The sequence below is a fragment of the Lycium barbarum genome, chromosome 6, assembly GCF_019175385.1.
Source record: "Lycium barbarum isolate Lr01 chromosome 6, ASM1917538v2, whole genome shotgun sequence".
Classification (NCBI taxonomy): domain Eukaryota; kingdom Viridiplantae; phylum Streptophyta; class Magnoliopsida; order Solanales; family Solanaceae; genus Lycium; species Lycium barbarum.
In genome coordinates, this window is record NC_083342.1 from 116,814,722 (window position 1) to 116,840,497 (window position 25,776).

Below are 25,776 nucleotides of genomic sequence, written 5' to 3' on the forward strand. Positions count from 1 at the left end.
AATAATAATGATAATAGAAATCTTATAACCAGTCTAAAACAGATCCTCAACTAGTGGCTATCACCTATATGGATCTTTTCCTTACATTATGCCTTATCTTTAGCTAAGTGTGCAGTGTAATCTGCAGAAAGAAAGCAGCCAAAGCTATGGAGAAACTTAGGGAAGTGCCCAGCTCCAGACAAGGTGAAATGCTTCACATGGTTGGTGGCAAGGAGGGCTTGTTTGACAAATGAAGTTTTAAAGAGAAAAGGTGCCATCATAGTTTCCAGATGTTTCTTGTGTAATGAAACAGATGAAACCAACAAGCATCTATTTCTACATTCCAAATTCACTGCACAACTGTGGTCCTTAATTCTCAACGTAACAAAGACAAAATGGACTATGCCTTAACACACTGCAGATTTGCTTAGGTGTTGGATGAAGAGAGGAGGCAGCAAGAGTCGGAAGAAACGGTGGAGGATAATCCCACACTACATATGGTGGACAGTCGGGAGGGAGAGGAAAGGGAGATGTTTTGAAGATAGATACAATTCCATTCAGAAAATCAAATAGAATTGTATAGCAATTTTCTACTTTTGGCGCAAAGAAATAGAACTAGAAGATATCAGTTTGTAGATTTATTAAAATCCCTGTAAGTATTTCTATTTCCTTGTTCATGTTCCTGCTGTAACACTTTTGAAGGTCTCCAGCATGTCCTAAATGCTGAGGAATACACAAAAACCAGTTCAGGAAAAAAAAAGTCTGTAGTGATACCAAACAAGAATTACATGATAAGCCGAGGAAAATGACCGATAGTTATTCTTGCACCTGTGTAACATGATATTTAGTAAGTATGAAAGAGAAGTTCACACATACAATGTATTTATGAAACTTGCACCTGGTGATCCCATTCTAGTATACATGGCTGCAACTTCTAAGTTCTAAAAGGAGATGATTGCTTAAAGAAGAAAGAGAGCACTCATTCAAATGCTTGAGTTTCCAAATTACCCAGGAACTGCTTGCAGAAGGGACTTTTCGAAGTAATAAAGAACATCTTCTAAGACAACTTAATTTTTAAACTACCATTAGATTCCAACGACCAAAACTAGATGGCATTGTCATACCGGATAAACACGGCACAGCAGATGAAGAAATTAAACAGTAAACAGAGTGCTGAAAAGATAGGATTATAAATAGAGTGAAAACATTCAAGTTGCTTACAAAGAGGAGAAAAATACACTGAAATTATTTATCAAAAAACAAAGGAGAGACTATAATAAATAAAAAATAAGTAAATAAATAAGGAAACAACGAAGCTTGGGGTCACTTCCATACCCAACTAGTTAGCTCCTTAACAAAAAGCTTGCTGACATCACGGATAGAAGCCAGAATTGCAAGATGAGCACCAACATGTGCACTATTTGATGCATTTTCATACAACCCCTTGAAAGCCTGCACAAAAGAACACTTAGAACTTTAGAAATGAAATCATGGTGAACTGGAAATTATTTCCATTCAATTCAGAAGAAGATTAACCTTCTGGGCCACTGCCAAGGCAGCCTCATCTCTACTAATGCATTTCAGGATGATTGCCGGAACTTCAAGAAGAAGTGCCTGCAAACAAACATGTGAATATGTGGGTTTTTTATTTTTTTAGAACAGTAACAACATTACATGTGTAACACAGAGGATGTGCTGGGCCATCATTACAGTTTACAGAAAAAGCTCAGAACTCATAGCTCTCTCCTAGCTCCTACTACTGGGATTCTATAATGTCTAGTGAACATACGGGTTCTTTATACGGTGATCCGTATGGAGCCAACCACTAGGACCAACAGCAGCCTTCGAAGCTCGGGATCCTGGGCCCGCCCCTCTTACCTTCTCCACCTAAATACTAGGCTTAGTTTGTCGCATAGGCTCAAACCGGATGAACATATGGGATTTTTCCCACAGATCTATAAAAACAACCAGTTTTGCCGAGAATACTTCTAACGTACAGAACACACATAAGAAATGTAAGTGCAAAATCCCCCAATGTAACAGCATTCAAGGTTGCTTCACAAAAAAATGCTCGCCGGGGGGGGTACCTGAATTTCTGCCTCTTTAGCTTCTTCACTCACCAGGCTTTCAAGCTGTACAAGGACCAAATACGATAATATTAGCTAACAAAAAGGGGAAGATATTTGCAGAAAACAACCACATGGAATTATACCAAGTACTGAATGAACCTAAAGCACCACAAGATAAGAGAGAAAATAAGAAGGCAACTATAAACCATGACAAAAGACCTCTGATACAAAGTAGACACTTTGATAAAGTTTTTCAATTCTCTTCAGGCTTACGCCATTTTATACATTTTGGTATACTCCAGCACCCTCTTAGTACTGGGTTCACAGTAATAAAATTAAGTAATTAACTATACATATTATATAACATATGAAAATTTTCATCCTTCTGAATCTGATTTCATGTTTGCTCTCACTGCCTTTCCTCTTCCCCAATTCCAGAAAAGAAAGAAACAGAGCAGAGCTTCGCAGGATATTTTTACAGCATATTGATCCCAACTAGTAAATATTACTTACCATCTTTTACAAGTAACAACAATCCTAAAATGCAACTTGCCAAAAAGTCAAAGGAGCTATTCCCCTTTTTGGCACGCGCCACAAATCACCACATTGATTCATGCAAACCTAATTCTTCAATCCCCTATGGAGACACCACAAAAGCACAGATACGCATATAATTTTCTTCATATGCATCGATCATCATGACTCTGGAAACTTGAGCAGCATGACGTTTGGACCGAAAATGCTTGCATGTAAATATGGATATTTTCAAGCTATGTTAGCTTGGAATAGTGTGAATGTCAGATACAGGTATGTAAGTCCAAACATTAGCAAGTACCCCATTAAGGAGTTCGTACATCCACTGTAGCCATGTAAGATGTGGGTTCATGATGGCAAAATCAACATAGAGTAAACTATTAAACTTCGGTATCTGTAGGCGTGTTTACAAGGATAACAACAACAACACACACAGTGTGATCCCACAAGTGGGGTTCGGGGAGGGGGAGGGTAGACTGTACGCAGACCTTACCCCTACCTTGTGAGAGGAAGTTTACAAGGATCAATACAGATATACATAATAGCATTATGCACAATCAAGCTATCAGCATAAATCCAACAATACATATCTGAACAATAGTTTGCAGGAATTTGTACGGAAATAAACACAACTCAGCCATCCAAGCAGCGTGTTTGATTTCTAGAAACATGAAACACATTAACAACAGAAAATGGGTCTCAAACCTTTTCAGAGATAATCTGGTACTTATCCAACGCATCACCAGTAGTCAGCAGCGGCTCGGAGATACTATTTCCAGCACGTTCAGAGGTAGCTGTTGCATTTGATGGCTGTAAAGAAGCTCCTGACTCCTATAAGAAATGATTAAGAATTGTTGATCACAGAGGTTATTTAATCACCAAAATGCCTATATACAACTAGAACCACTAATCCCAATCTAGTGGGTTCGGCTATATGAATTCTCAACATCCAGTCTGCTCAACTTGGATGCTTTTCATTCCACTACACAGGAAAAGAACATTGGCCTACGGCATACAAAGGGAAGAAACCTTAACCAACCTTTGCAACACTTGATGGTTCCACTGGATGCAATTCAGGAGCTGAGACCGATGTGAATGGTTCAACGATAGCCTCAGTTTCAAAACTGTTGGAAGTGACAGTATCACCCATCCCAAGATGGGGAGAGGAAGCACTGAGATAAAACAGACAGAGGAGGATAGGAAAAAGAAATCCAAGATCACCATGTCAGTTGTGGAAGAGAGTCTAAGAGACAAGTCAATGAAGAGCCCATCAACATGAAAAGGGTAAAAAAAAAAACCTATTAAGTTGAGACGAAGTATCTATCTCTTCTGATATTTCCAATGGCTGCGGAACAGCACTTATTCCTGCATTTACAAGGCCAGACGAGTAAAGGTTGGGGTTCATTTGCCCAGTTCCTGACATATACGCCCTGGAGACACCACCACTGCCAGAAGAAGTTGAGGGAGCAGCAGGCACAGCGTTTGCGCTTTGACTTGATTGATTTTGCCAAGGCAAGCGGACAAAATCCTGTAAGACAAGCCGGAGGTGAGTTTATGGTTCCACGTTAATCAGCCAAGTCTCTTACAGAGGAAGTAACGGAAAACAAGTACCTCATAAACTCGTTGCTGAGAATGGGATAAGCGGCCAGGTTTAGGGCGAAGAGCTTCCGGTAACCCACCCATATGTCCTTGTGTATAAAGGCTTGCATCAAAGAATGTGGGACCGACACCCTCTCTGTGCTTCCTCCTTATGTTAAGCTGCTGAGCTATTTCTCCATCAATAGTCTGTATAGCCTGCAAATGCATTACACAGACAGAAACAAGACATAGAAAATGGCTCAGAGAGGATTAGTCAACTTTGATCCAGCAGAAGCACAATCAGATTTGCATACAATATCCTCAAGGAAATTTCTAGCACAATAAATACATGGGTTATACAGATTAGACCGCCTGTAGTTTTACAAAAATATTGTATCGCTACTTGCATGAGTTCATAACCAAAAATTCTGTCAAATCTAGGTTCATAATCATGATTTGCATCACCTTTATTATCAACAAACACCTTTTCAAGCACTTAGAAGAATACAATAGACAAAAACAATAGCAAGTTGAATGAAATTTCCACATCACGAAATAATCTAACTTCCAATCAAAATCTATCACATGGTATTAATAGTTTCCTATATAAAGAGTGTTAACATCACGACAACCAAAACATCAAAACAGTGACTATTACTATTGAAGGCTGTTAACATCAACAACCAAAACATCAAAACAATGAATACTACTTTAGAAGGTAAAGGAGGTGGAAAAAGTGCCCCCAGCAGGAAAAAAAGTGGTGAGAGCGTAGCACAGGATGTATGGGTTAGGCGCACGCCATGGGTTCAAATATAGGCATTGACAAAAGCCTGATAATTAGAGGAGAAGGGTAGTTAACTACCAGCCCAATCTGAGATACACTGAATCCTGAAAAGCAACTGAGGTCAAATGATATTGAACCAAACAATCATTGGACAAGGTTTTGAGCTGTTGAATGTTAGCAATCACACAACAAAGATTAGCTACCAGAACTTATAACAAGATACAGAATGCAGAGTTCGGGATGGCATTTTGACATCAACCTCCTAGACATAACACAAGGCAGATTCAGAAACATACCTTCTCTGTTGCTGCTTGTTCAATCATCGCACAGCCAAGATCGAGATTGTCATTAGTAACAAGCTGAACAGCTTGTTCAAGGAGCTCGCTTGCAATACTCAATCCCTGAAGTAAAGTACGAAGCTGGCCTGATATTGAACCACGTAAAGGTTCCTGAAACCAATTCACAATTATACCCCAATAACAAAGGAAGAAAAATTAGGATATTCTGAAGTACCAAGGTATCATCAAAAAGATCTGATGTCTAAATTAGACACCGAGAATGGTATTAATGTATTCCTCTACCTTGCATGTCACATGAGCTAGACTTCCTGACAGACTGGCAACCATCAAATGTGCAGCATTACGTATGCGGGTCTCATCCGATTCCATGGCATAGTCCTGCAATATGTGTTCTTAACCAGGTCGAAAAACAATTGACCTTCAAAGGGGGTGTTAAAATCATGTACGGGATGTCTCAGAAGAAAAAACCTTCAAAACAAGTTCCTTTGTCGTCTGAGTTGCTATAGAAACACTGCGCTGCACGATGCTGGACACTATCTCTTTGATAGCTCTATCCATTGCAATTGGAAGTACACTGCGGAAAGGAATCACACATGATAGAGGATTACAATACAATTGGTAAGTAATGAACCAACAACAGGAGGGAAGAAACTGCTATTAGAACTTCGAACCTCTGAAAATGCAACTGCAGCCCCAGAGCATGAAGCTTAGGATTGACAACAACTTGCTGCTCTATATTAGATGCAGCAGCAGGAAGCTATAAGAGAACAATTATAAGTGAGAAGAAGTTACCCAAGAACAATAACCAAAGAAATTGTCAAATAAGTAACAGTACCACTGACAACAAACCTGACTCACAGAAAATGGTGATTGCCCTTGTAAAAGGCCTTGAGCAGAAGGAAGCTGATCAGACAGCCCAAGCGCTGCTAGCTTCTCATCTTCCGTCATTGCAGCAGATGGAAGATGAAGTGGAGCAGCATACTGAATCCACCACACAATCAGTTCATGAAACTTAGTTACCATAAAAGCCATTTCGACACAACAAAACCAAAAAAAGCCCAAACCTGAGTTAAAATTCGTGAAGGGCCACTAGGATGAGGACTGGCAACCTCAAGTGGTAGTTCAACCTGGTTTAGAGAAGATATAATGCCAGATTTGACATCAGCAACCATCTGTGGTTGGGAAGATCCAGCATCCTTATTTGAGAAGTCAGGATTTCCTTCAACTTCTCTCACTCTGTCTTTAAGAAGAGAAGTTGGAACTACCTCTTTTAGATCCACACCAAGATTTTTGAACAGGACCTGGAAAGCGAATAAATAGGTTATACTCCTTCAAGTACAGTGCAGAAAGGTCACAAACCAGAACTAAAACACAAACCTCAATGTCAAACTTGAGATTCATTTTGAGATTTGGCATTGCATAAATCTCAGCAAGTAACCCAAGAATACCCATGGTCCATGGGTTAGGTGGTTGGTATGCTAGACTGCTTTGGCACGGTTCAAGAATCTGCAGCTCACAAAACAAATTGAATGTCATCAAAAATCCAAAATAGTTACATTTAAAAGGAGGCAGGGGAAGAGAGAGGAGGAGGAGGGGGACAAAAAGAGAAGTCAAGTAAGACCAACCTTCGAAGTAAATGGAATAACTGCAATCATCAAACCTTTTTCATATGCCTGCACAAGAGAGAAAATAAATAATCATAAGATTAAGACAGACCAATTCCACAACCTGAACAACTGGAAGAGAATAGTATTCATTAACATGCAACAACCTCTATAATCAAAGACTTCGGATCGATCTCCCGCGCCCTCAAGACTTGATTCCTTCCAATTGTGATTTTGCCTAGCCAGCTTCCAAGGTTTTTCAGCAACGAACGTTCTTCTGAACTTGACTTTATCAACTCTGAACCTAAAAGAACCTGAAAGAAAACCGAAACCAGATATGAAGCGAATGAATATTACTACCAGGCTTCAGCAGCACTGACTCAAGCAAAAAGCTGTAGCTATAAGACCTTGCAATTCTCGTAAGTTGCTTGGACAATCTCCTTGTACAAAGCTTTCGAATTTGCTTTGTCTAGGAACTTCAGGTACAAGTCATGAAAATTTGGCTCAATGCTTGCTCTGTCAATGAATCACCAACGGCATAAAAGGGGCATTCAAAGTTGGGGGAAGGGAAAGAAAGGGCAAAGTCAAAGCTACAAGGTAAAACCAAACCCCTATATATTATAATGATCTTTTTTCACCCGGAAAAAAATAGATTAAACACAAAGAAATATAGTGTAAACTTACCTTTTCATCACCATATACTGAGCAAACCACGGGTAGTACTGCTCTTCCAAAATTCCAGTGAACTCTTTTGCTTTAGCTTCAATATTTGCCGCAGATAAGTTATTGATAATAAATGAAATCTTATCCTGTATTTCTGATGCAGGAGCCTGTGAAAATAGTGAGACTTCACTTAGAAATTGACAGGCAATATTACAAGGACCTAGCTTAGTCCCTTCTTAACCATGCCATCTGTAATCCAAAAAACTCCTCGATACATCTAGACACTACTACCGATTTTCATGATTCGTTGCAAGGAAGAATTCACTAATTCCGTTGAAAAGCCAAGGATAAAAAGACATCAGGATGTCGTGTGAGTCTTGAGCAAAATAGAAGACAAAGAGACCATAGCCTAGAAAAGTGAGTGAAAGTAGAATGGAAGAGCAAACAGTAACATAGATAGACAACTGACAACTGTTTGATAGGGATAAGCTCACGATAGAGCAAACATGGACATTAACCCATATAAAACATGTTGGTGCAGGAACTGACACTAGAAAACATGCAGTCTCACCAAACAGATAATGAACAAGAGTACCTCTATGGGTTTTTCTCTTCTCTCTGCAGCAGCAACAAGTGTTTCAATATTCAAAGCAGAACCAAACCCTATAACAAATCAGTGTCACATCCATCAGCACCTCTGTCTACAACAGCAGCAGGGAAGAAAAAAAAAATGGGTCTAGGATAAGCCAGTGTATTACTTGCTGAGGTAACAGATCTAGATGGGCGAAGAAAACCAGGAGAAGATGTGAGTACTGCTGAAGTACTGCCTGGACCCTGTGGCTACAACCAGCACGAAAAGAGTCACATTTCATAATATGCAAAGACAAATCATAATATGGCCAAAGACGTCTCACAGAAGCTCGTTGCATACCTTCTGAATGCCAGCATTATCACTTGAAGGAACTGCGACAGGTTGCACTGCAGGTGATAAAACTGGCTTCAAGTAGCTAGAGAGAGCAGCAGAGGGTTTCCTCTCCTCTAAGGAACTCTGTTGTCTCTGAGGAAGCTGGTTTGAAGAGGATCCTTGTGTATTTTGCCGCAAGCCACCCTGTCCAGCCACTGGAAATGTTGAAACCTTGAAAAAAAAAAATGAAGGCCACCAATTATTTGATTAGCGCAGGATAGCTATAAAACTACTCTGTGAAAGAATTTCCACAAAACAACCACAAAACAAAGTAATAAAAACTAACCCATTCGGCAAAATGTTTTTTCTAAAATATTTTTAAATTAAGAAAAATAATCAGACCAGAATAACTCACCTCGGTATTCATCGAGGAAGATGGAATAGTACCATGGAATTGATCAACGGGGGGACTGTGGCCCACCTCTGATTCAGCATGTGATATCCTAGCGAGTGCCCGTTCAATGAACGCAACAAGCTCTGAATGAGTTGCTCGGAGATGAGATATTTGCAAGATATGGTTACAGTATTGCGGCCATTCAATCAGACGATCAACAAACTGTTCAAGTGCCATAATTCCAAAAACAAACATCTGCATGCAGAGAAGTTGTCAATAATATAAACCAGAAATAACATTTAAGATAAGTGTAATCACTGAAATAAACCTTTGAATCAGCAGGCTTGCGCAATGCATCCAAGACAGCTCGCAAGGCAATACCAAGTGCAAGATGAGTTACCAGCTGATTCTTAATAAGTGACCCTGCAAAAGCAAATTCACACCGCAAGGAAGAATTAACTCAACTAGGAAACAAAATCAGAAAAAGGGAAAGTAATTTAAACAAGTTTTAAGATATAAACTTTTAAATTTTTTAAGTCAATTAATGTTTTAAAATTATTTTTTTCAAACAATTAAGAGAAATAAGCAAAGTAAGCCTCAAAGTAGGAAAGTTTAGAAAGACAAATTTAACCTGTGTGCATGGAAATTAAAAGTGGGAAGATTCATTGGCGATATTATTGAATCTTTCTATCTTGCTGCAGTAACTTTGAGATTGAGTTAAAAGTTAAAACAGATGATTCATTGGCGATCAAGCTAAGGGTCCGTTGTAATTTCTTTATAAGAGAACTGCATGATTTTGTTCTCCATCATGTTTGAAGTCCCAAATCATGCAGTTTTCTATAAAGAAATTACAATGGGCCCTTGGCTTGATCGCTTAACTCAATCTCACAGGTACTGCAGCAAGAAAAAAAGATTCAATAATATCACTCTTCCCAATGGCATTCAAAGGAGAATATATCGTATAGTCCATTTATAAATAATCTAGAACGAGAATTTGTTTGTTAGCAGAGAAACCACATTATCAAGTCAAAGCTACTTTTATCAAGTTAAATGATTATTGCCTCCATATTAAGATGTTCCCAACGTTTCATTTTGGATACAATCAGCTCTTTGTTTCATTATGTGATGTCAAGATGTCTCAAGACTAAAATGAGTAACGTCTAATTAGGTCGCCAAAGAAGAGTAGCTACAGACTTAATGTGACCTTAACCAGTTCTCTTCTTCTCGTGTGTACAATATTCTATACAAGTCAAACCCAATTGCACTCTGATGAACATGCGATCGGTCACTGACATGTGTTTACCTTCTCATGATAAACGATCCCCAGACCTCGGAAGCAGTTATGGAAGCTGAAGGCGCCCTATAAAGTCAGTTGTTTTTTTGTGGCTAGCCTCACATGACGCATTTCTCACCCAAGGCAAACTCCAGATAAAAGGTTTATATATTTGCACATAGGAGTGGGCATTCGGTATTCGGTTCGGTGTTTCCGAAGTTTGGTTTCGAAATCGATAATTGAAAGTAGATACCAAATAAAAAGAACTGCAAAAATTTTGCCCAGTACAGTAATACGGTAATTACGTATTGAAGGAAAAAACATTTTGACAGGGTAGAGTATTGCAATTATCTCTTAACACTAGTCAAAGTAAAAACTCCTGACTTTTGGTTAAAGAAGAAGACTGACAATTAAATTGAAAGACTGATTCTACCTAATGAACTCCGCCTGTGTGAGCTCGCTCACATTGCCGGTCCCAAGCCCGGATAAAGGAGGAGGGTTGCCGAGGGTCAATCGGAAATAGCCTCCCTACCCAGGTAGGGGTAAGGCTGCGTACATCTTACCCTCCCCAGACCCCACTATTGTGGGATTACACTGGGTAGTGACCAAGACCACTGATTCTACCTAATGAACATAGAGTGAAAAGAACAGTGAGCAGAATTAATCGAGGCTTGGAAGTTGAAAGAAAGCTGATGAACTGTTTTGAAATAAGATTGAAATTAAATGATAAATGGGAATTGAAAAATAGTGTTGGCAACACAAATCCTTCAAATTCAGCAAGAAATTCAATGAGCAGACTAGTGCCACATAGTCAGACAATTTGACATTGTGGGTCAAAATAAACCAGAGAATCAGATAACTGAAACCAAGAAAAAAAAGTTACAAGTCGGTACTACTTCGGTATTCGGTAATACCGGTTGTCTGGAACCGGATAACGAAACCGGCTACCAAAATTACTGAAATTTACTCCCAAATACCGTACTGGTTACCGAATTACCAAATAACCGAAAGTCCCAATTCGCCTCGGTAATTCGATTTTCAGTAATTCATGCCCAATCCTAGCAGCAGATGTTTCTTGTGCAACAGCAAAGAGGAGAGCAGCAGTCATCTTTTTAACAGCGTCCTGACAAGATTCTGGCCCTTTTCTTCAATTTATATTCAGAGTTCAATTTCTAATGCCATTCACTGTGAAGGATCTTTTGATAAGCTGGGGGATTGAAGGTTTGAAGTAATCAGTCAGAAAAGTATGGAACACTGCCAAGCTTTGGTTATATGGAAGGAAACAAATGGTTTTTTGGTTTGTTGATGTAACTTACAACGTGTTAAATATGAACATAGTGTGTTAGAGTTCATCGAAGGTGGAATCTTCTTTTTGTTTTTGTACAGAAGGGTTTTGAACTTCGTAATTATCCAGGCACTAGCTTAGTGCCAGGCTTCTAGTTTTATTCTATTATTATACACCACTTTATCTGCTCAAAAGAAAAGCCCCAGACCTTTGGGCTTTGACTATGATCAACTTGGTTAATATGAAAAAATTGACCGTGGATATTGAATTCCAACAGTTAAATACTCTGATTCTTTTTTAATCCAAGCCCATTGGACTACAAATGCCTAACACCTTCATATGTCAATACTTGAAAAGTGAAGGATAAGGATACTGGGTGCAAACTTGAAAACAAAGATAAAACCTCAAGGGACATAAGGGCACAACTAACATCTTTAAGAAGTTATTAGGGAATGTAACTTTTGATATTTAATTAAACAACCGAAACAGATCTATCATTAAAAAAATAGTACATTGTATATCTGTGATAAGCACACTGTAAATCAAGAAAGGGCAGGGCAGGCCAGTGCACACAGCATCCCAAATTAGCAGGGTCCTGGAAGGACCGCACCCCAAGGGGTGTGATGTAGACAGCCTACCTAATGCAAGCATTAGTGGCTGCTTCCACCGCTCGAATCCGTAACCAATAGGTCACACGGAGACAACTTTACCGATGCTCCAAGGCTCCCCTTCATTTGTAACTCAAGAAAAACACATTAAAAGTCCAGCAGAATTTTATTGCGATCTAACAGAAAATCGGATAGATAACCAGTTGAAAGATTAAACACTGACAAACTCACCAAATAGAACAGCCGCAATTTTGAGCTGCCTTTCTGGGTACTTGGAGAGGAATTTGTATTCTTCAAACAGATTACCGATCATGCACTCGAAAATTGCTTGCTCCCTGCAAATTTCAACTATCATTTCAATATCTCTTAACTTCGCAAAATATTAATGAATCATGACTGTAGACTAAAACACCTCAGTGCACTAAATTAAGCCATTTCATCAGTATTCAATGCCAACTTGAAAAAACTAAAATGATATTAAAGTATTTAACTTCTTTTCTGAAAAATATCTATATTAAGATAAGTAACTTGTGTTTAAGATGGGAACTCTCAAGTATTTTGAGCATACCAAACCAATCTTATAGAGAAAAGTGAGAAATATATGTATTCTCACTTCACCCAACAATGAGCCCTCATAACACGTTGAAGTATGGCGCGTATTAAGTAACAGCCACATGGCTTTTCAGAGCATAAAGAGCACAATGAGCAAAGGAAAAGCAACTGCCATTCTGTCAGAACAAAAGAAGTGAAAAAGAAAAACAATGCCTGACCCATTTTCCTTGTGCAGGGTATTTAAAAATAATATAAGTGGTTCTTGTAAAATTGACCTCTTTTCAGTTGATTCTTTGAAACGAGCAAGCATTTGAACCGTTGCATCATTAGTCAGCTGACCAGAGAACATTTGATGAAAGTATATGTTGGCTTCCGCTTCAATATCCTCAGAAGTGGATGAATCAGCACCACCAACACTCTTAAGCCGTGAATTAGCATCCATGTATGTTATTTGCAACTTGTCCAGCTCCTCAGCTAAGTGGCGTGAAGAAACTAGGTCAGAATGAGACTTAAGTACCTGCACAATAAATATCCAAACATGAGCAAAAATGAAATTTAAGTGCATGCTGTCTAAGACTAATCAATCTCGAAAGTGGACCTTTAAAAAGGTAGAAGAAGTTTCTGAATAAATAGTCCAAAGAGCATTGGGAGGATCAAAGCGGCTGGAAGCAACATCTTGAGCTTGAGTACTGAGATGTACCTCCCTCAAGAACTTAAGGCATTCCTGCAAACACATATAGAGTTCAGCACAAAGCTTAACACGGGCCATGGCAGAGTAAAAGTTTCTCCAACATTGAGAACGGTGACAATGCAGAGTAAATGTTAAGAACAGCAACAATGCAGAACAATATTTTCAAATTTAAAATTTGTGGAAAAAACAAACCTCATAGAAGATATCTTTATATGTGTTTAAGTTATTGCTCAACCATTTGTCTAAATCCATGAGTTCTTTGTGGGAAGCAAGGGCAGCAAGTCTGATCCCGAAAACATAAGGAATCCTATCCAGTACTGATGATAGAATCTGCAAGACACAAAAAATCATGAGTTAACATACTGGAAGGATGAGGAAAGATAGGATACGCAAAACAGGGGAAAACGTGCATGAAGAGATCAATGTATATTTCAATCAACGAGCAGGTACAGTAAAAGAAAGTCCTTTGGATAAGCAAGAGAACAGAAGGTCTTAATGCCACCCATTCCTCAAACAAATGATATATAATAATAGAACTAGAAGAATTAATCATGAAACAAAAACATACTTTTATCTCTTCGGGCAACAAACTTACAAATACTATTCAGCCATTATGCCTGGCACACTAGAACTTTTTTCAGGGTTAAGGGCCTGGCATACTAGAATCATCTAGAATATTTAAACTGCAACCAGGGTTTTAAAGCAGAAAGAGCAAAAAACGATAAGATCCACGGGCTCAAAATGACGCGAGAAATGAAGAGCACGCTTCGTGGAAATGAAGCACACAATTTCCTGAAAATAAGATACCACTTACATATCCATTCGGTACATATAACAATCAAAAGTGCATTAAAATTACTAATTTAGCATCGAATATACAATAATGACGATATTAAACCAGTTCCTTAAAGTAAACATCAATATAATTTCAACAAGACCATCAAAAGAAAACTTTAATCACAAAACATTTTTCCATTTTCAACTAATCAACCAGAAAAAAGAATTATTTGCAATACTATACTCGATTTCATATTTGATCCTTTTAGTAAGTGTATCATACAGAGAACAGGAGATGCAAAAACAAAGATAGGAGTAGCAGAATAAGAGGACTTGCATAAAAGGAAAAAAAAAAAAAAAAAAGCCATTTCTTTGAAAGAGAGAGAAAAGACTATATGAAAGGTATAAAGAAATACAGGTGGTTCTAGAACAGGCATTACAAAATCGAGAAGACAGAGAAAATAAGGACTACAAAGATGACGCTGATAACATATGTGGAGACAAAATTTAATATTCAAATAGCCCAATGTCCTTTTTTCCTCCTCCTCTTTTACTTTTTCATCTTCTAAATTTGTTGATCAAAGTAATCAACCGCTTCTCGATGGAATCCTTTGTGCCTCATTGTCTGTGTAATGCATCGCTGCATCCACTAAGTGATGAAAACTCGCTTCGCATTGCTTCATCTCTTACTGACTGTAACAAATAACTATGCAGAAGGACGTTCTTTACCATATTACTAGCAGCATGCTATATTAATGATGCATTTAACAGCCGAACGTTAACATACTTGAAGTCTCCATAACTATGACTGGTTACAAACTCAAGTAGATAATCTTAAGAACTGAATACACCAATGATCATTTCGAATAACATACTAATGGTATCAATTTTATGCATCACGGTTAAATACTTAAATTTGGGAAATAATCCAACCTTTAGCTCTTGACAGGCATCCAAAACTTTGTGCATGTTGTCCAGATCAACGTTCAATGCTTGTACAAGACCCCAACACAAGATGCTAGGATTAACATGCCATAAATGAAGAATCATACCGCTAGCAGCAGCATTTTTTAGCATAACAGGAAAAGCAGCAGCGGAAACTTCATGCTGTAGGAGATTATATGCAGTCTGCAAGTTATTCAAAGGCATTTTGATTAATACAGATGAAAATATAAAACAATAAAAGATTCATAATCAGTGTCCATGCCCAGTACATTGATGTGGGCCATCCCAAGAAGCAAAACTTCTGGACAGTGCTTCAGAGGGTGCTCCAGAATGGATCGGACAGAACTTGCATAGCCTCTCTCGGCCAGCTGGCAAAGAACTTCAAGAAGGTCAAGACACAGCCACGCATGATTTGCATGTCCAATTTGAATTTTATGGTCATTCACTGCATCAACATACTCCTGCTCCAACACAGTGTCTGTTCAGACCAATCATACAAGATATGAGGTTGTAGATAAGCTAATTATTAAAGCATCATACCAGTTGCCTCCCAGAATGCGCGAAGGTAAATACTTCAGGAGGCACCGAGACAGCATACTTGAGTAAGGAAAGCTGGCCCTCAGCATTCTTCCAGATAGAACCACAAATAGCTCCAAGAGGAAAAGGATCCTACAATTCCGGCAGGATATACAACAAAAATATTCCAGAAGGTTAAATTTTTTTATTTATTTTTTATATTTTTTGTGGATGGTGATACCAATCTACAGTGGCCCATTGAAATTGCTTACTTCAACAAGAACGAGAAAGAAAGAAATAAACACATGAAGTAACACAAACGGAAGCGTAAATTCCAAAGAAAAAGCAAGCAGAAGAAATTATCCTACTTATAAACGGGGAAGTGGATAAGTAACTGAAGTAAATTGCATGTTCCATTATACCAAATATGCGTGAATCCCCTGTTTCGGGTCTAGAAACGTTTCCAAAAACTTTACTTCTTCCATGTTCCTTTTTTTCAAGCCACTAAAAAGAAAAGTGAAAAGTGGGTAGCCTCATAGATGCATGCATTGTATAGAGGGAAGAATGGAGGTACCTGACAGGAATGTTTGTAAATGGACATCAAAAAGGAAAAGGCTGCTCCATCGGGAATATAGAAACCCTCGTGATCTAGGTTTTCCATAACAGTTACCCAGTTAAGTCCAGGAGCCTGCACACAAAGAGGTGGAAGGTGATAAATCTGTTCCTTATCATCAAGCTATAACTGCACCATCAAAAATTACAAACTGATAAACAATTAAGGTGATGGAACTCACGAGTTGCTTTATAGCATCAATAAGGACATCGGCATTCCAAGAACTCAATGGTGATGGATCAGATGCAGTGCTGCTACCAAGAGCAGCACGGAAAGTTGAGAACACATTAAGGTTATCCTCAATGCCTGAACGGGTACGTACAACCATACCAAGTATCCTAGCAACAGTCACTTCAGTCAGCGGCAAAAATAAGGATAACATTTCTTTGCATTGCAAGATAGTAGCAGTGCATCCATAACCCAATTCATTCATTATGTCTGCTATGCTCATTTCTTTCTCCATTTCTGCCACAAGAGCATCAAAATCATCTTCACCATCATCATTTAAGAAATCTAAGTTCCTGCAACAAAAAAGACAAGGTAACGTCATGCTTATGTTAATGCACAAGTTACTAGATAAAAGAGATAAAAGAACCACAACTAAATTTAGACAAAAATACCTCAAAATATTAGCTTCACGAAGTTCGTCAGATAGCAATGGAGTTAAAACGAACTGGGCTTCTTTTGACTGGACGAGCGATAACATATGCATAAACAAGTCTACATGCTTAGAGAGGCCTTCAGATTGATCCAGAAACAAAAGAACATCCTGAATTCGCTTGACATCATCTAAAGAAGAGTTGGTGGAACATAATTCCGCAATCTGACCCATGCAATAATTGGTTCCTGCAAAATACCAGCAACAAAAGCACATCTAGATAAAGGAAATACAGCAACACATTCTTTTACCTCCTTTCCTCCACTACATGAAAGATTAAATTAAGACCTAAGTACTATTAACAGGATCTGGAGGAAGATGGACTCACCAAATTTCCTGACATCAACATTTTCTGAGTCTGACAATGCAAGGCCAATTCCGATTTTTTCAGATATTTCCAAGTCAAAATCATTTGATAGATTCACTAAAAACTCCTCACTGATTGCAGTATCCTTGAGGGATTCAGAAAAAACAGTGCTGAAATTTGGCTTGTCTAGGATGCATCTGAAAATGGAAGCAAAAACAGGATCCAACTTTGTATTCTTCAAGTCTTTCCCATAAACATTCAGATGATCAATGCAGGTCCGAAGCAGCAATATGCTCCCTTCAACTCCATATGCCAGATACTGCAAGGACAAAATGCAAAGAAAACAAAATGAGAGGATAAAGGTGTTATTTCAATATTTTTCCCTGGGAATAACAAAGGTTGATAACCATCTAGTTGCAACATATGGAAAGAGTCTATGGTTGCAACAATATTACCTGCTTATATCCTAAAGATACTTCATGATTTTTATTCAACTCTAAATCTAGCAGAGGATTGTGATTCCCACGAATAATTTCATGTTTTCACAAGGCGCTTTATACGCATTAAAAGCATGCAGAATCGTCTTAACAATTGGGCAGAGCCCAAAAGGCAAACAAAAAAATTAAGAGGCACTCAAAATACACAAGTTTATTAAAAATAACAAGAAGAGAGTGGGCAAGCCGTCCCACACCACAAACAGGAAAATTCTACCACACATACCAATATGAAACAAGCTTGGCAAGAGACAAACAGGATACTTAAGAGTAGTTGCAACTCCATTCACCGTATTAAAAAGATATCTATACAGAGTGCAAGCCGACATATCTTACAGAACCATGACCTCAAATATGATGCATCATGAAAAAGATCCTTGCAGAATAAGAGAGATGTCACACACCTAAGAATAAGCTCAGAAAAAAGTCTTAAAGTTACAGCCACGTCGGGACATACAGAGCAAGGTCATAACTAGATACCCTAGCAAATTGAAGCAGACCTATCCTGACTCTGAACAGAAAAATCAGGAATACTAAATCCTAAAAGCCTCATGGTTTCATCACTGCCTGTGAAGAATAAAATTGAGGACGTAGTTTTAGCTTTCTGGAATCTATCAAAAAAGGCCTTTTTGATAGAACAGTTCACTTCAAAACCCTAAAATGGTACAGAGGCTGGAATACCAGGTTCACACATGCTCAATACCTCCTTTGCTCACAAGATATTGCATCATTGTGTGAACGATTGGTGGTAATTTGATACTATTATCTGCCGATATTCTCTTCTTCCTCGACTCTTTACATATCAAAGGCTTCTAGAACACTGTAACTTCCAATAATCAATTTCCTATCTAAGAAAAGTAGCTTTTAAGCAATGTGTGTTTGGTGCCAGGAATATCATATAGAAAATTTTCGAAATCATCTCCGCCAGGGAAAGCTTCATGAAACCCTTGTATGGGAAAAGAATTTGAAAAAAATAGAACAAAGTAAATTATTTATTTGTTATGTGATGAGCCATCTGACAGATGCACGTCACAAATTCGAATCGTATCAAGAAACCAAGAATGGTATTTAAAAGAGAAGGCTAGTAGGGCAAGGCCAGTATCCACCAACTTTCGTAACTTGAACAATGGATTTCCAAGTTATGTGCCAACTTTCCCATTATATATCCATGGACAATGAGGTACACTTTAGCGCCTTGGTGCCTTCCTGGTTAATCGAGGAAAATTCACACATGTTCTGCACTAGCTTCAACACTAAAGTATCGCCTAATCAACCCTTTGACAATACACCGAGCCTAATGTAAATGTAACAACAATAACTAAACGTTAGTTCGACTATTACTATTACATGTGGTCCTTCGCCCCCATCATGTTGTGCTGTTAGCAAAGTCCGCATTAATCCGGTGAGATTATTGGTTCTTTAAACTACTTTCTTCCATAAGATTCTAGGGCTATTTCTCCACTTTAATACCTTCAATCATCATTGTCACACCTAGATCAGGGAGTTCGGAGGTCTCACAGAACGATAATCTATATTAGGTGACCTTATCTTATTCCCTCATTAATCCTCTACATTTTCTACTCGCACCATCTGTCCAGTGTCATCATTTCTAATTCTGTAATATATTTTGTAACACAACGAATAACATGCTTAAACAGAAATTCGAAGAACTATATATATGTGAATAAAGTTTCATCAACTGAGCTACAAAAGTTGCAAACTATTTCAACAAAATCAGATTCAAAACACGAAAAAAACAAAAGACAGTACACCTATATAAAGACCAAACTGCTTTTTTGGAATCTTCTTACAATAGAATACATCCCAGTTACAACAACTACTATACTACTGCATCTCAATCCCAAACTTCTTGAGGTCAATTATGAACCCTAATTTTAACAAAAAAAAACAATGAATGCATACAATCACTTCCACAGATATCATTTACATCAATGCCCCAGCAGCTTTGTATTTCCCATGTCTCCTCCAGAACACCCAAGTCCCACATTGATAACTAAGGCTCAAACCTTGAGCGCTCACCCACTTGTTAATATACACCAAAAACTATTATCTCACAGTAAAAAAAATAACATCCCAAAATTGGAAAGCTACACCTTCTAAAATACAAATTTATGGTCAATTACGGGATTAAATAAATTACACATTCCAGAAGATCAACTTAAGCCATTTATTTAGAAAGTAACAATAAAAATTTGACTCCTACAAATTTAAAACAGAAGTAGGAGCCTAATGCTTGTTGGCTTCCCAATTATGTATTCCAAATTTACAACTATAAAGCATCATTTTGAGAAGTTGAAATACCAGTCAACATTTATCATGCTTTTCACATACTAACAAGAAGAAGATATCAGTTGAAGGTCGACAACATACTTCCCAAACAAAGGCGACGGAACATGGAGAGGAAAAGGAAAGCGCTTCTGCTGTTATAAATAGTGGAATACCGAAACAAATGCTCCAAAGCAACCAAAAAATTGGGCCAACAGAACTTCGGCATTTATATTTAAACAGCATTTAGAGGTAGGTTAGGTCTAGACACTCAATTCGATGATGATTAGGGAACATAAAATAAGAGACCAGATATACTTGGAAATTTCTTTCTCAAGAAAATCTACGTCTCCTGCCTAACCCTCTGTGCTCTAGAGTAACAGATGGAACTTGAACACCTAGGTAGATCTTAGTAGCATGCCATCAAAGATAAAGAGAACCCAAGATGCGATCTAATTGCTAGATTACTACCTTCACCCGACCATATCCTCTTACTGATTATAGTAGCATCGAGAAGAGACAGGAAAACTTCCAAGTAAAGAACATTAATTGAAGAGAGTGCCAGCGAAGAGTAAAATTTGCATCTTATCAAATTGGGAGTCAAAGATAAATGAAACAGCCCAATTCCTTAACGGATAATGCCAAAAAATAATCACATAATCTTCCACTCTATCCAAAAAAAAACGTGAGTCGACATCAAGTGCCAAAGTCAAAGTAGTTCTCTTTGAAAACAACTGTACTATATCAAGTCGTAATGGAGATTTCAACAGTAAAGGGTTATTTTAACAGGAATTTCAACAACAAAGGTTTATTCTTATCTTTAAAGGAAATAATAAAAACGTATATAAAGTGGAACCATCCGCTAGATTTTTTAATGGATTTCCCAATTCTCCATTTCCCCCGAATTTTAGAAATCCTTTTACCCAATAACCAAATGATGCATAAAAATGTATGCAACCCCTATACAAAGGTACTTTTTATAATTCCCCTAAACAAATATACCTATAGTCCAATTAAAATATGAAGGAATATTTGTCAGAAAACCCATTACTCAAGAAGCGCGTGTTGCACGCAATGCACAGAAAAAGGGTCAAATAGGCTATGCTACATATAGTCAAATTACGTAAATTTTAATAACAATTTCACGATTGGAATACAAATTTGGATGTCACATTTACTCAAGAAGGGCATTTTAGAGCAAGTACAGATGTGTTTTCCACAGTTCTCTCGCATCTGATGCATAAAAATACATATAGTTCAACAAAGTAAATTTACTTACAGTATTCACGAATGGAAATTCCAATACTGGATATTTGAAGCAAAACCCATGCCTCAAGAAGGGCAATTTAAGCAATGCCATAACCTTGAAGGTCATTGTTCTAATAACCAATTATTCACTCACTACCCTGGTGCAAACATATCTATTACAGTGCAACAACAGCAGTTACAAAGAGGAAAAAAAATACAATATGTGAAAGAAATGACCATGAAATTTCCGGTAAATGCATGTATAGTCAGACAGATGGATTCCTATATCTGGACAACGCATATCGTCCACTTAAGTAAATTTTATTAATAGTATTCAAGTATGTAACCTTGATTATATTCAGCCACATGTGCGGGTACGAAATGTATGGAATTTTAATTGATTATATTCATCAAAAAGGCCGCATCACACCCACCCACCTTTTCTAAATAGCCGCATAACCCTAACAAGTTTTCTAGTCAAACAAAACAAAGACCTTCCCTACAAGGAGGGCAACAGGCACCGGCTCCCCATTTTGAATAACTTTTGAAGAAACAAATCGGAATTTTGATTTTGGATATTCGATCCCATTACTCAATCAAGGCAATTTATCAAACTACATCAGCTCAAGAACTGTTCCTTCGGATCGCCGCCAATTCATCCACTAAATCGATCAAAAAAATGTACACAAGAGTTGCTATGTGACAACAGAAGCTAAAAGATGGAATAAAAATCAAATATGCGAAAGAAACTACTATGAAACGGACTGTAAGAGCGCGAATAATTACACATTGATAGGTTTCTATTTCTGGACTACACATAGTCCAATTAACTAAATTTACTAACGATCTATACGAACGAAAATTCCACCCGTGGATATTCAAAGCAAAAACCATCACTAAGACGGGCAATTCAGTGCAACTACATCACACAATCACCATGAAGATCCTGCCTTCTAATTAACAATTAATCACCCACTACATAATACAAACATAACTATACAATAAGTTACAGTGCAATAATAGAAGTGACAAAGAGGAAACAAAAAGTCCAATCTGTGAAATAATCAACTAAGAATCCGACCATGAATGCATGTATAACACCTAGATGAGTTCCTATATCTTGTGAATTATAGGTGAAATCCAATGAAATAAATTTTACAGCTAGTAGTTACGAATTAAAAAAAAATCCGATTTTGGGTATTTGAAGTAGAAGCTGTTACTCAAGAAGTGGAATTAATAGCAACTACATAGCCTTGAAAATCGTTCTTTCCAGTTACCAATTGTTTCCCAGTACACCAATGCAAACACATCTCTACAAAAATTACAGCGCGGGGCTACAGGATATAATCAACTAAGAATCATATCGTACATGCATGTATAACACTTAGATGGGTTCCTATCTCGTGGGTTATAGGTGAAATCCAATTAAACAAACTTCACTAGAAGTATTGACTAGTGTTGTCAAATGGACGGTTTGGGCTGAAATTGGGCATGTTAAAATGGGCTGAGTTAATAAATAAGCAGGTCATTAACCTAAACCTAAACGGGTTGGGCGGGCTGTGATTTTATGGGCTGATTTCGCAACCCCTAGTATTGATGAATAAAAAAATCAACTTTGAGTATTTGAAGCAGAAGCCTAATACTCAAAGAAGTGGAATTAATAGCAACTACACAACCTTGGAAAATCGTTCTTTCCAGTAACGAATTATTTCCCAGTACACCAATGCAAACACATATCTCTACAAAAATGACAGTGCAAGTAGTCACTAAAGAAAAGACAAAAAAATCCAATCTGCGAAAGAAACAATCAAGAATCAACTGTAGATACGTATATAACCACACATTCAAGGTTGGGAGGCTTTACTAATAGTATTGACGAATAAAAAATCCAATTTTAGGGTATTTGAAGCAGAAGCCATTACTCAGGAAGTCCAATTAATAGTAACTACCAACTATTTCCTAGTACACAAACATATCTCTACAAAAATTACAGTGAGACAAGAAATCCAATCTAAGAAAGAAAACAAGGTTGTCTGCATATTCCAAAAGGGGGAACAGTGTATGGTCGGGTCATGATTTTATGGGGCTGATTTTGCCACCCCTGCGGCACTATTGACGAATTAAAAATTCAATTTTGGGTATTTGAAGCAGAAGCCATTACCCAAGAAGTGGAATTACTAACAACTACATAACCTTGGAAAATCGTTACAAATTATTTCCCAATACACCAATTCAAACGTATCTCTACAAAAAATAGAGTGCAGGAGGAGTTACTAAAGAGGAGACAATCTGTGAAATAATCAACTAAGAATCCGACTGTAAATGCATGTATAAACCTAGATTGGTTCCTATCTAGTGAATTATAATTAAAATCCAATTAAATAAATTTAACCAAATAGCAGTTAGGAATTAAAAGTTGTTACTCAAGAAGTGGAATTAATAGCAACTACACAAGAATCGAGTGTAGATAGGCATATGACCACACATTGAAGGGTTTTAGTGTACCTGACGAAGCTCATGGGAAACAGTGTCAGAGTTGGAACCGTTCAAGCTGTGGAGCAGAAACCGAATCTGCGAAGCAACAGTGGAGCCGAATGGAATCATTGCGAACAAATGGCTAGGGTTTTGTCTTACGCGAAGTGAAAGCAGTAAGGGATTTGATGGGTGAACGATCCAAGAGAGAGAAAATGCACAGAGGGTGAGGAAAACTGGAGTCCTAGACAAGGGTTTTTATATGTGGGGTAAACTTATTCGGTGTGCGTTATCTGCACCGGCTTCGCACCTTTCTTACTTTCACATGAAACGGCCCTAAAGTTATAGTCACCTCTTTCAATTACACCCATCAAATCTTCAAAAATATAGTATTGTACTCTATAAGAATTTATATAGATTAGGGTAGGAGAAGGACAAATGGTAGAGGAGATTACAAGATGGGAATTGAACTCTCACCAATAAGGTTTCAAGTAGCGAACCAATTGACCTACTAAAATCCCCTAGTAGCATTGTACTACTTATTTTGGAAAAAAGACTGAGTTTTAGCTTACAAAAAATTTGATCGAACAATCTTTGATCTTTTGCTTTTACAAGAAAACATGGAAATAAAAGAAATTACATAAGGTTTCGATGTGCCAAGCAATCAACTGAATAGGACATAATGTATTTCTATTTACACATTTGACATGTGTCATATGCTATTCAGTTTTCAATAGCTACTCGATTTATGTCATCGATGAGGTGATTTTAGCTACAAAATTGCAAGTTAAGGCACGTTAAATAATGCTCTCAGAGAAAATGTGTGCAGAAGAGATTTTTGTACAAATTTGAGGGGTAAAATATCTATTAAGTCATTTTTAAACCATAATCAAATTTAATAATTTATTAGTTTCTTTATTAATTGTAATCTTTTTAGACGGAAGCATACTCAACCACTTTATTATTTTTAAGTGTGACTTGCAGCCTCAACCAAGGGGCAAACAATGTGTCAGGTTGCTTTCTCACGCGTCGAAATGCACAAACATGGTATGTTAAAACAGTGGTTCACTAGAAGTATTGACAACCATTGTATCATTCCGACCTCTATAACCACGTGGCTTTTGGGCAATTCAATTTATCAAATAGGTTACAAATTTCATCTATGCTTATTGTTTAGCTCGCTGATCAAATACTAAAAGATATATACTAATCATGATTGTCAATTTTTTTTTTTAATGTATAAACATCAATGTATCAATTTGTTTTACGACTCGTATGCTCTCAAAGTTGTTTCAGCAGTGTCGAGGTTCATAAGCTTCAGAGTCTAGAATTAGGTAAGTAACGAATACTAACCAACTTATTTATGTTATGCGAAACTGAGACATTTTCTTTCACGTTTTGGTCATTTTGCCATTACCGAATCTTGAATATGCAATGTGAGCTCTTGAAATGAAAGAATACAAGTATACTAGTTACCACATATTGGTGCTTTTAATGATTATAGGTCACCAACACCCATCATGACCCATGTGTTCTGGTGAGCTCGACCTAGTGAAATCTTCGTGACTAACAAGAGAGAAATGCTTCGTTTGATAGTGTTATTTTTTTCTATAAAAGTTGCTCAAATATATCATGTGATCCTGACATTAAAAAATTATGGCAAGTAAATAAGTAATCATGCAAATCATATTAACGCAAGGACATGTCTAGTATTGTACGTTACTTGATCCTCGGGTTTCTTGATTTATAAAAGTTGATGCCCTTTGAGTATACTGCTGGAACTTAACAAAGACTAAAATGTGTTTAGGCTTCAACTTGTCGAATCGAATTGAAGTCTGTTGTGTTGGCCAAGTAAGTACGGTATACGAGAGACAATTGAAGCATGTAAAGAATATGAGTGTGTGCATGTGTGTTGCCCTCATAGTTTTGTATATCAGCTTTAAATATGTGAAACTTTTGCTAAAGTATCAGTTAGCTTTGAATAAAAAGTTCATAACTACGAAAGACAAATCAACTAACCCTTTAGAGAACACTTAATCTAGAAGTTTGTTCAAAGACCTATCCATGTAACAAAGGAGGAAGAAACAGAATACACATAAAAAGCGGGAAAATAAAAGCTAAAAAAAAAATACGGGGTATGACACGATAAGGTCATCTAATGTATATAGAAAGAGAAGAAACATATAGGGAGATAGCGTGGACCTTTTAGATTCCCTCATATTAAAATCCAAAATTATTAGTTA

General features: G+C 37.5%; 1 protein-coding gene across 3 annotated transcripts in view; it reads right to left on the bottom strand.

Annotated features, from left to right (window-relative positions):
- Positions 1-23,774, bottom strand: part of LOC132645753 (uncharacterized) — a 30,575-nt gene extending 6,801 nt beyond the window's left edge. The window contains exons 1-35 of one of the 3 annotated variants that reach the window (XM_060362934.1): positions 23,567-23,774; positions 17,055-17,352; positions 16,689-16,914; positions 16,250-16,589; positions 16,030-16,143; positions 15,480-15,608; positions 15,209-15,400; positions 14,928-15,122; positions 13,410-13,547; positions 13,125-13,250; positions 12,802-13,043; positions 12,206-12,309; positions 9,137-9,231; positions 8,830-9,063; positions 8,442-8,645; positions 8,269-8,344; positions 8,106-8,173; positions 7,532-7,677; positions 7,255-7,363; positions 7,015-7,161; positions 6,869-6,916; positions 6,621-6,749; positions 6,308-6,544; positions 6,093-6,224; positions 5,915-6,000; positions 5,712-5,817; positions 5,526-5,621; positions 5,241-5,393; positions 4,194-4,376; positions 3,881-4,110; positions 3,622-3,754; positions 3,288-3,413; positions 2,067-2,111; positions 1,516-1,593; positions 1,315-1,431 (exon numbers count right to left, since the gene is read on the bottom strand). In XM_060362934.1, coding sequence (XP_060218917.1) covers positions 1,315-1,431; positions 1,516-1,593; positions 2,067-2,111; positions 3,288-3,413; positions 3,622-3,754; positions 3,881-4,110; positions 4,194-4,376; positions 5,241-5,393; positions 5,526-5,621; positions 5,712-5,817; positions 5,915-6,000; positions 6,093-6,224; positions 6,308-6,544; positions 6,621-6,749; positions 6,869-6,916; positions 7,015-7,161; positions 7,255-7,363; positions 7,532-7,677; positions 8,106-8,173; positions 8,269-8,344; positions 8,442-8,645; positions 8,830-9,063; positions 9,137-9,231; positions 12,206-12,309; positions 12,802-13,043; positions 13,125-13,250; positions 13,410-13,547; positions 14,928-15,122; positions 15,209-15,400; positions 15,480-15,608; positions 16,030-16,143; positions 16,250-16,589; positions 16,689-16,914; positions 17,055-17,352; positions 23,567-23,665 — 5,181 coding nt within the window. In that variant the 5' untranslated portion in view covers positions 23,666-23,774. Of the gene's footprint in view, positions 1-1,314; positions 1,432-1,515; positions 1,594-2,066; positions 2,112-3,287; positions 3,414-3,621; positions 3,755-3,880; positions 4,111-4,193; positions 4,377-5,240; positions 5,394-5,525; positions 5,622-5,711; positions 5,818-5,914; positions 6,001-6,092; positions 6,225-6,307; positions 6,545-6,620; positions 6,750-6,868; positions 6,917-7,014; positions 7,162-7,254; positions 7,364-7,531; positions 7,678-8,105; positions 8,174-8,268; positions 8,351-8,441; positions 8,646-8,829; positions 9,064-9,136; positions 9,232-12,205; positions 12,310-12,801; positions 13,044-13,124; positions 13,251-13,409; positions 13,548-14,927; positions 15,123-15,208; positions 15,401-15,479; positions 15,609-16,029; positions 16,144-16,249; positions 16,590-16,688; positions 16,915-17,054; positions 17,353-23,566 lie in introns of all 3 variants that reach the window. The other 2 variants (XM_060362935.1, XM_060362933.1) reach the window with 2 other exon arrangements.
- Between the last annotated feature and the right edge of the window lie 2,002 nt (positions 23,775-25,776).